Consider the following 11,357-nt stretch of genomic DNA (forward strand, 5'->3'; position numbering starts at 1 on the left):
CAAATATTTTCTTTGTCAAATCAAACATGACTGCACAGTATTGGTTTAAATGGGTGTTTTTATAACTTCACAGCTTTAAATATTAGGAATTATAATATAGTCATTAAATGTGAGTCATTACATAACTTTGAAAAAGTAATTTTTGACATCTAAGTGACTCATTCCATGTTCAACAGATTGATAAATTAATCTGTAATCGGTTACATTTCAAAAGAAACCTTCACAACACTGACAATAATATTCATAAAAAAGTTAGCAAATGGAAACATAAATATTTGTCTCTCTCTCTCTCTCTCCCTCTCTCTCTCTCTTTTTTTTTTTTTTTTAACCTATTTTTAATAATGATATACGTTTAATCGACATTCATAAATATATGACCTTCAACAACACACATACAGTTAAAAATTAAACACATTAAATATATAAATGATATGAATGCCTGTATATAGAGAATAAACGTGTTTTAATAATAAACTAAACCGGATCCCGGACTCTGATCCTGATCGATGCGGATCCAGATCTGTACTCCACTACTTCTGTCTGACACGTCCAACATGGCGGCCTCCGCGGCTTCACGTGAAGTGTTCAGAGAAGGAGTGAGAGCAGTGTTACACACCTGGCCGGTCCTCCAGGTAAGACCCGAACACCTGTGCACACACCTGAGAGCCCGGTCCGTCCACAGGTAAACAGACAGACCGCGGAAACAGACGGAAATACCCGACGTGATCCGAGGAGCCGAGCGGCTAAAGCTAACAGGCTAACAACATGAAGCTAACAGGCTAACAACATGAAGCTAACAGGCTAACAACATGAAGCTAACAGGCTAACAACATGAAGCTAACAGGCTAACAACATGAAGCTAACAGGCTGAAGGCAGACACAGTTTCAGACAGAAGCAGAGTCATTAAAGTTCAGTTTTTAAGAGTCAACACTAGTTTACGTAGTGTTACCAAATCTGACGAGTGTAAATACAGTTTTTTTTTGTATGGTGGGGCTGGTTTAATGAGGTTTTTTCATGTTTGAAGTGTTCTATTATTACAAAGAAACCAGGTATCTGACATTAATTTAACATTCTGATGCAAACTTGAAAACTGAAAATTATGCGTTTTTAACCAAATCTTAATTGATTTTATGTGAACTGTGAAAATGAGGTGAAATCGGTCTTTTCTTGTATTGTCTTTATTTTGTGCATGTGTCACAGTATGTATTCACAGTATAAACAACGCTTCAGAGTGTGTTTATGACTGTAGTATGTTTGTGTTTCTACTGAATGAAGGAGTATTAGGATTTACAAAAATATCTAATATGTATTGATAAAATGTATGTCTTTACAAGGGAATATTATATCAGAATATTATGTGAAGTAATGATTATGTAGAGGGTACAAATCTATTAAAATTATTTGTAAAACCTATTTTCTTACCGAATGGGCAAGATATTGGAAAATTCCCATCTCACCCAAACGCAGCAGCAGCTGTTGTGACTGAACCTCAGGTCAGTGTTTGGTTGTTTGACTCTGATGATTTCTTTGTTTTATTTCCATGAAGACATTTCACTAAAATAAAATCACAGCTTTATTTTCATAATATTATAGCTTTATTATTAATGTCTGACCAATTTATTAAATTTTTTTTACCCTAATTCACCTTTATATTATGAGAAAAAACATAACATTGTTTTAAACGTTGCAGCCACGAAATACATTTAATGACAAATTATTTACTTCAAGTTTAGAGGGTGAGTGTTTGGTTTTGTGTGAAATTTTAGGAAACCAGATGATTATTTATGGGTTTAATTGATTTTATTAGTAAAAGATGTTAAGAAGAGGATTCTGTTGGGTTTCTATAAATTGGCTTAGAGTCTGGTTTTGACTAACTCTATATATAAAGTGTCATGAGATAACTTTTTTGTGATCTGGCGCTATATAAATAAAATTTGATTGAGTGAGTGATTTGATTGGTTTCCCCTGTAAGTCGCTTTGGAAAAAAGCGTCTGCCAAATGCATAAACATAAACATAAGATACTGTTATTACAATACAAAAAAAAACAGAGGTGGAACTTTAACGTCCTCAGACCCAGCTATGGGTTTCATGGACAAGAGTTTTACAGCTTTATACAAAAAAAAAACAAAAAAAAAAACAACAGCTGTCCACTGCAAAGGACATTCCATTAAAATAAAAATAAAAAATGCATCAGAAAAAACTGTTGCATCGTGATGTTTCCAGTATACGCAATTATTTAGTTTTAAAAAAGCCAAAAATGTGTACTTTCTTGACATTTCCATGAAAACAATTTTAATGATTACAGTAATAACATTTTAAAAAGTAGTAAAATAAATAAGATGACAATACTGTGAATTGTTGTATGTTCTGACAATGTTAAATGGCGCCTAATGTCCACTTGAAAACGTCTCTCCACTGTTTCCACGGTAACAGTTCAATGGGTCCAACTTTTACAGATAAATGATGATATCACATATTTAGTCTGAACGTCTGAATTTCCTCAGATCGCCGTGGACAACGGGTTTGGAGGCGTGTACGGTCAGCAGAAAGCTGACTGGTTGGTGGATGTGGTCCAGCAGTATTTCCATGACAACGGTAGGTCACCACGGTAACCAGTTAGCTAATGACTACGGGCTGTTTGGATTAAAGCCACAAAATGTTACGTTTCCATGTTCAAATATCTAAAAATGATTTGCACATATTGAATAGTGTGTGTGTGTGTTTTCCCATCAGCTGATCTGGACCAGTACGAGGTGGAGGATTACATCTCTGGGCTGATGGATCAGGAGTTCGACACCGTGGTGGATGATGGGAGTTTACCTCAGGTACAAACACTGACACTTTGATTTTAAAGGACAAACGTGGATCAGAAAAGATGGAAAAAAAAACAAGATTCATGTTTCAGAAAAAGAGGAAACAGGAGTTTTCAGCTTCAGTTTCACAGTAAAACACTGATGTTTTATACGGTTTATTGACCTGCAGTTCATCAGGATGTAAACGTCACATATTTAAAAGGAGAATCTGTGAAACCAACATTTCTATGTCATTAACCCTTAGGAGTCTGGGCCTATTTTGGCTGTTTTTGACTACTTTTACCTTTATATACTATATAAAGAAATGTTTACTATACCCATGTTTGGTATCTCTTTTTTCAGCACAACTTCATTTATATCATCTGCCTATTCATTTTCCACTTTAACCTGCTATAGCAACACAAAAGGCCAAAAAACACTCAAAAAAAAAATCTGATTTGAAACATTTTTATAATTTCTTGCATAAATAACACAAAGATGTTTAACGAACCTTTTCAAAGACTTTAAAGGTGAATATTGGTTCTAAATATTAGGTATATAAAATTTAAAATGTAATAAATTAAAACTATACTTAAACAGTTGACATAAAAGCATATCTTTACATGTTGTAATTATTCAAATTACGTCAAAAACAACGAAGCGAGACTCTTGGTTTAAAAAGACGCATTCCTGTTTACTGCGGCAACTTGAAACATACAACTTTTCACAACTCGTGGCATACGTACATCTGCCTCCGAGAAAAATTCCCTTTGCTTCTTAGTAGGGATGCTCCGATACCGATACCAGTATCGGGCATCGGCTCCGATACTCAGTGTGTGTACTCGTACTCGTAAAAGTAATTCGATACAAATGCACTGATACCACTTACGGCCGTGTGACATTCCCAGTTCAGTGCAGCAGGTACGCGGCGGTGGAATAATGTGTGGGCAGTGTGAAGAGTGTGGAGATTTTTCAAAATAAGCGACGGTGATAAAAGTAACACTGACTGACAGTAATGTTCCAGACACAGACAGATACGGACACAGCGTTCTGTCCGTCCTCTGCGTACATTCTATCTGTTTTCCAGGTGCTGGTGGAGACAGAGAATACCACCAGGAGTACGGAGCGGTGCGGACCACCGCCAGCGGAAGTGAAAACGAAACTTATGGCTCATTTCTCTTTTCTTTTCCTGCTGAAGCTAAACTTTTAAACATTACCAGTGAAAACGCTGCAATATTACTATCACATTGGTGTTACCTCTGTCGTCTCCATGTTTGTTATTACTGACTTTCTTCTTCTTCTTCTCAAAAAATAACTTTCCTCTTCTTCGTGGTATTTGTCCAGTATGGTTAATTCAGAGCGGCGCCCCCTGGTGGATTAATTGACAAATGCCCATTCTAACACATTAAATGTCAGTAGCAGCACTTTGTTCCAGTCCGACTAATGACAACGACAATAAAGCACATTTACAAAAGGAACTAAGAACTGGAATGGGATTATTAAGTACTCGTATCGGTACTCGGTATCGGCAAGTACTCAAATGTAAGTACTCGCACTCGGTCTGGAAAAAAGTGGTATCGGTGCATCCCTACTTCTTAGGTAATGCTAAGCCTCATGGGAAATGTAGTTATCTTAATCTTAGCATTTACTATTGCTTATTTTAACTCAACTTTCAACATAAATCACAAATGAAATATCTTGTATCTTTTTACTCAGAAATGAATTAACTGCAATTGCATATGCATCGTCAAATTATAATAAATCTAAACACAAATTACTTGTACTTTATCCTTCCCAAATAAAGTCACAACATTACATGAGTGTGCCCCCCCCCCCCCCCAGTCGTCCTGGTTTCCTCATCTGGTTCAGGTGGGGGTCATTCTCACCCTTACCTGTAATGCTAATGCAGTCTGTGGGTTAGAATCCACAGATTCAGCCAGTTTTTACTTTTTGAAAAAGGACAAAAAAATGACGAAGCTATGGTAAGATATATAACCCCCACCACCTAATTTTCATACTTTTACTCATGTTTGTTTGCTCCAGTTTCAAACCGTCATATCTCTGTTTGTATTTCCTCTATCAACATCAAATGAAAAGTGAGCGAGTGTTTCAAGTCCACACTTTTGAATGCAGTTTTCTCCAGTGGTCTACGTGACCTACTTCCTGCTGCTAGTGCGTTAGTTCTTTCTTATATTTGTTGCAGTTGAACCTTCACCTCTGCGTCTCTGTCCTTTCAGGTGTCGCTGACTCTGATGCAGATGTTCGCTCTGTGGCAGCAGGGGGCGCTGCAGCAGCTCCAAACCAACATCAGCAAACTGACACAGAACACGCAGAGGGCGAAGGTCACGGCGGCACCAAGCGACTCCGACCAGGACAGCAACGGCGGCGACGCAGAGGTGGGTCTGAGCGGTTCTGATTCTGTCGATCCGAACGTTTCACAGGTTCATCAAAGAATCTGTTTTTGTGTCTGAGATGTTTCATACCTGTTGATCCACGAATCCTATCAATATGTGTAAATAATGTGGACGTTCAGAGGTTAGGTGGTTACCATGGAAACACCGTCATCCTCTACAGCATTGATTCACCAGTAAAACCCATGGAGTTGGATCAATGACAGTGGATGGATACACTGGGTTTATATATATATATATATATATATATGAAATAATAAAAAGAATGAACATAAATAAAAAATGTACAAAATAATAAATAATATAAAAAAATAAGTAAAAAAAAGAATCTTAAACATAGTAAAAAAGAATAAAATATGCTATATAGTGAACAAAAACAAATAATAAATCAACAAAACAACATTAGCAATATAAGCTACAAACTGAACAAAACTGAGAAAAAAATAATAAAAACAAAATGAACAAAACAAATGCTTGTTATGTTAACATTTATAGATTTCCAAATGAATGTTTCTCTATATTTAACCTTTTCCTGAGGGATTTATCACGATTTATTACTATGTTATCCACTGCATTTTTCAGTATAAATCGTGTATTTTCTAATATTTAACCCACTGATCATGTAGCTGTTCATTAAAACTCAGAGTAAATTCAAAGGTTATTGTATGAAAACAGAGAAAACTGAAAAAAAGTCACTTTTTCAGAAAAAAATATAGCGTTAAACTGCAGGTAAAACAATTTTCTGATTTGATATGACCCAGAAGTCACTAACTTCTTGGTGTGTTGAGCTGAACAGTCGTGTTATTGGTTATGTGGTGTTACTCAGAGGCAGAAAACGCGTTACTCTGAAGGACGACGACATGACAAACTGGAAAAAATGGTCCGGGCCTTCCAGGTGTTGTTTTGTCTGATACAGTGGGTCCATGGTAGACAATCTAAGCAGAAGACACTTCAGTAACACATGAAGAAGTCAGGAACTTCTGGGTCAGACCAAATCAGATATCAAAAATGTCAACATGAAACCCCACATTTGGTCCATTTGATTATTTCCAATTTTTAATTTGTGTGAACAATCAAAAGAATGAAAAACAACTTGTTTTTTGATTTTTGATTTGTACATGAATAATGAAGTAACAAGTCAGTTTTTCATTTTCCGTTTGTGGATTCTCAATTGAATATGAAAAGAACGAATGATACATGGATTGTGATAAAAATCAGACGCTGCTTTAAATGTATGTGATGAAATGTGGTCATAGTAGACTATGTGTAAAGTATTGTTGTCTTTGTCAATTAATTTTATAATACTAATTATTATTATGACGATGGCTACTGCCACAGTACTGTGGCACAAAATATCACTGTGTCTATTGCCAATCAGGGATACTGTTCCATGAAGTCATTATCCTCTTTTTTTTTTTTTTTTAATCTTACTCATTATCCTCTTTTTTTTTTTTATTTTACTCATTATCCTCTATTTTTTTTTTTTTTTTACTCATTATCCACTTGTTTTGGTTTTTTTTAATTTTTATTTTACTCATTATCCTCTTGTGTTTTTTAAAATTTTACTCATTCTCCTCTTGTTGCCACAGTACTGTGGTCATATATGCCGTATACTTCAGTTCATTCTTTTGTGCATTTTTCTACCACAGTACTGTGGCAACTCATGGAAGAAATGACAAATTAGTGATAGTATATATTATAGAAAAGGAGTTACTGTGCTAAATACACTATATGTTGTTTTATGGTGTTCTTTGCTCTGGAGAAGGTGGGCGGCGCTACATGTTAGATGCAGTAGTGTGTCATGTGACTTCAGTTCTGTGTCAGTTCAGTGCTGTGGTCCTGTTGAATTCTGCACTCTGAACGTTGTCCCAGTGGCTGATTTATATCAATGTTGTATTTACCTACCAGTAAACACCTCCCCCCCCGAAAATCTTTAGGGAAAAAAAAAGAAGCTATTTCCACTGGGAATTGAACCCAGGTCTTCCATGCTGCAGTCTGATACATTACCAAGTGAGCTAAGCATCAGTTGTGTTTCACGATGACCTGTTCACCTTATGATTGCCTCAGTACTTTTCGGGATGTACATGATGGTCTACACATGATATAACGAGGGCGCTGATTGGCTCTGTGGTTATAGATAAACCCATATTTCATGCCACAGTACTGTGTCAATAGTCACTTTGTATTATTATTCCCATTTTTATTATTACTATGTTATTATTCTTTCTATTACTTATACGAGGGGGGGGCTGAAAAGTTCATAGCCTGACTAAGAAGAAGTTCTTCCCCAGCAGTGAAACTGTGCATACATTAAAGTCAACCTCTCCTGATACTAACTGCAGGGTTTCCTTCCAGATAAACCCACACTGGATAAATAATTTAGGACTTGGAAAAGTAGTACTACAGACATTTCATGAAAATGCTTGCTTTTCACCCCTCCCTCGTTCTCCCTACCCCTCTTGAATTCCTCTTCCCAGTTTTGCACAGTCTATAAACCTGGAGCATCAGCCCCTACAGCAGCCATGTCAGCATGGACGTCCTGGGGGGGCTAAGCCCTTTTTCTGCAGACATTTGATAAGACCACGGTGCCATGGATGGTTCACCAAATGTCTCTGGTACTACCGTACTTTCTGGGCTATAAGCCGCGGCTGACTATAAGCCGCAGGTGTCCACGTTGTGACATGAGATATTTACATAGAAAGATGGTAAACAGACAGATTATGTAAATATTTATTTCCATACCTTAACTGCTTTTTTCCAAACAGTGCCTGTAAAACGGCAGGAACAGGCTGGTTCAAAAACCCAGAAAAGTCCTGGATCTGTATCTTCATCTTCCTTCTGCTCATTGAACCTACAGCAGTCGTCTTCTTCAGTGTCGGAGTTCAAAGGCTCCGTCACTCACCTTCTACGTCTCTCCTCCGTTGTTGCTCAATGGCACTTCTGTGCTGCAGCTCTGTTTCCTTCTTAGACAGATGCATCGATTGGTTTTAACTTAAAAGCAGCAAAATATGCATTTCTTCACGTTTTCCATGATGAGGGTTTGTGCATGACACACAAAATGATTGTTAAAAGTTAAGCTTAAACTTCTCCTCTTCATCACCTCTTCCACCTGTCTGTCTCACTTTTGTGCTTCCTGCTAGAGCGCCCCCTGGAGACCATTAGCCTGTATAAAATCTATACTCGAGCCGCATCGCTGTATAAGCCGCAGGGTTCAAAACGAGAAAAAAGTAGCGGCTTATAGTCTGGAAAGTTCAGTACTTTTCGAAGTCCTAAATTATTTATCCAGTGTGGGTTTATCTGGAAGGAAACCATGCAGTCAGTGTCAGGAGAGGTTGAATTTAATGTATGCACAGTTTCACTGCTGTGGAAGAACTCCTTCTTACTCAGGCTACGAACTTTTCAGCCCCCCCCCGTATATACTGTTGTTATGACTACTAGTACTGTTATCGCTTTATTAGAATTAGAACACAGTATTATAACTTCTTTCTTATTACTACTGTTATTTTTTCGCTGCTGTTTTTTTTGTTCGAGGCCCCGTCCAAAGGATCGATAAAGTTCAATTTAATCTAATGTGTGAAATCTGTTCATAAAGTTGTCGGTAAAAGTGTTGAATAACGGCTCCTGTTCATCTGTTTCCATTGGATGGTAAAGGTCAGACCAGTGTTTACGTCAGCTGGTCTGGTCTGATGGTTGCTGACCGGTGCTTTTGTGTCCAGGGGATGGAGTGTGAGACGTCCAGTCCATCGGTCAGCAGGACACAAGCCCCCCCTCCTCCTCCTCCTCAGGATGAAGACGATGGGTGGACGGTGGTGCGGAGGAAGAAGTGAAGAGGATGAACTGTGCAGCCTGGAGGAGCTGACCTTTGACCTTTGACCTTCAGCATGGGACACACAGACTGTTGGACATTTGTCCTCATGTTGGTCTCTGGGACGTCCTGGTCGAACCTCTGTGAAGGTTTAACCCTGGGATGTGGACTTGAAGGGAGGGGAGCGTGACCTTTGACCCCAGATTAAATGACCTTCATGGTGTTTTTTAAATAACTGTGTTTAAACGTCAACTCCTGTAGGTTTGATCCCATCAGACTTTTACTGAGTCAGTGACAGGAACAGGATCCCTGTTCGCTTATTTAAACACCTCACGGTTGATACGTTCTGTTTGAATTAGACATTTTTAGAACTATTTGTAAATGTGCAGTTGAAGTTTTACTAATGCTTCAAACTGTCCAAATAAAAGATTACCAGATATGTTTCATTTTCATCAGCTTTAGTTTGTGATTTTAAAGTTGGTCATATTATTGTTTATTATGATGAAAAATGCTCCAAATCTACCAAAAATATATTAGAAAAACCTTTGAAACCGCGATGGAAAAATGATCCAAAATAACCGTTTTCAGGGGTCATGCCATAGAACACCACCTGTTTCCTGTTGGTGATCATCTGAAAAAGAGTTTGGGACGACCAAAAATACCTCAGAGTGTTAACTCTGAAGTCAGGTTTGTCCTGAACACTTTTAGCATGGGTGAAAAAAAGATCCAAGATGACCAGGTCAGAAATGCTCCAAAAGTGTTTTTGGACCTTTCAAAGTTCAGAATAAACACTCCCTGAGGTGTTTAAGGTTGTTTCAACACTTTTTTCTGATGGTCATAAAAAGGCTCAAAATTGGAATTTTCATAAGGCTATAGTATGACGTCCAAAAATGGTCATTTCGAACATATTTTCATAAATGCTTGAAAAGTGTTTTAGAGCATTCCTAAGGCATCGATAAACACTCCCTGAGGTGTTTCAGGTTGTTTCAACACTTTTTTCAGATGGTCACCAAAAGGCTCAAAATTGGAATTTTCATAAGGCTATAGAATGACGTCCAAAAATGGTCATTTCGAACATATTTTCATAAATTCCCAAAAAGTGTTTTAGGGTGTTCCTAAGACATCAATAAACACTCCCTGAGATATTTGAGGATGTTTCAACACTTTTTTCAGATGGTCACCAAAAGGCTCAAAATTGGAATTTTCATAAGGCTGTAGTATGATGTCCAAAAATGGTCATTTTAAAAATATTTTCATAAATGCTCAAAAAGTGTTTTAGGGGGTTCCTAAGACATCAATAAACACTACCTGAGCTGTTTCAGGTTTTTTCAACACTTTTTCAGATTGTCACCAAAAGGTCCAAAATTGGAATTTTCATAAGGCTATAGTATGATGTCCAAAAATGGTCATTTTGAACATATTTTCATAAATACCAAAAAAGTGTTTTAGGGTGTTCCTAAGACATCAATAAACACTCCCTGAGATATATGAGGATGTTTCAACACTTTTTTTCAGATGGTCACCAAGAGGGTCAAAATTGGAATTTTCATAAGGCTATAGTATGACGTTTAAAAATGGTCATTTTAAATATATTTTCATAAATGCTCAAAAAGTGTTTTAGAGCATTCCTAAGGCATCGATAAACACTCCCTGAGGTATTTCAGGTTGTTTCAACACTTTTTCAGATTGTCATCAAAAGGTCCAAAATTGGAATTTTGATAAGGCTATAGTATGACGTTCAAAAATGGTCATTTTAAATATATTTTCATAAATGCTTAAAAAGTGTTTTAGGGTGTTCCTAAGAAATCAATAAACACTCCCTGAGGTGTTTCAGGTTGTTTCAACACTTTTTTCAGATGGTCACCAAAAGGCTCAAAATTGAAATTTTCAAGAGGCTATAGTATGATGTCCAAAAATGGTCATTTTAAACATATTTTCATAAATGCTTAAAAAGTGTTTTAGGGTGTTTCTAAGACATCAATAAACACTCCCTGAGATATTTGAGGATGTTTCAACACTTTTTTTCAGATGGTCACCAAGAGGGTCAAAATTGGAATTTTCATAAGGCTATAGTATGACGTTCAAAAATGGTCATTTTAAACATATTTTCATAAATGCTTAAAAAGTGTTTTAGAGCATTCCTAAGGCATCGATAAACACTCCCTGAGGTGTTTCAGGTTGTTTCAACACTTTTTCAGATTGTCAACAAAAGGTCCAAAATTGGAATTTTCATAAGGCTATAGTATGATGTTCAAAAATGGTCATTTTGAACATATTTTCATAAATGCTCAAAAAGTGTTTTAGGGTGTTCCTAAGACATCAATAAACACTCCCTGAGGTGTTTCAG

General features: G+C 37.0%; 1 protein-coding gene across 1 annotated transcript; it reads left to right on the forward strand.

The window, feature by feature from the left end:
- Positions 1-534: 534 nt before the first annotated feature.
- LOC115422150 (pre-rRNA-processing protein TSR2 homolog) lies at positions 535-9,454 on the forward strand. Its single transcript, XM_030138252.1, has 5 exons — positions 535-632; positions 2,507-2,597; positions 2,736-2,827; positions 5,032-5,190; positions 8,922-9,454. Exons 1-5 carry the CDS (start codon positions 555-557, stop codon positions 9,030-9,032), a joined length of 531 nt encoding a protein of 176 aa, XP_029994112.1. The 5' UTR covers positions 535-554; the 3' UTR covers positions 9,033-9,454.
- The last annotated feature ends 1,903 nt before the right edge of the window (positions 9,455-11,357 follow it).

The sequence above is a fragment of the Sphaeramia orbicularis genome, chromosome 7 (genome assembly GCF_902148855.1).
Source record: "Sphaeramia orbicularis chromosome 7, fSphaOr1.1, whole genome shotgun sequence".
Classification (NCBI taxonomy): Eukaryota; Metazoa; Chordata; class Actinopteri; order Kurtiformes; family Apogonidae; genus Sphaeramia; species Sphaeramia orbicularis.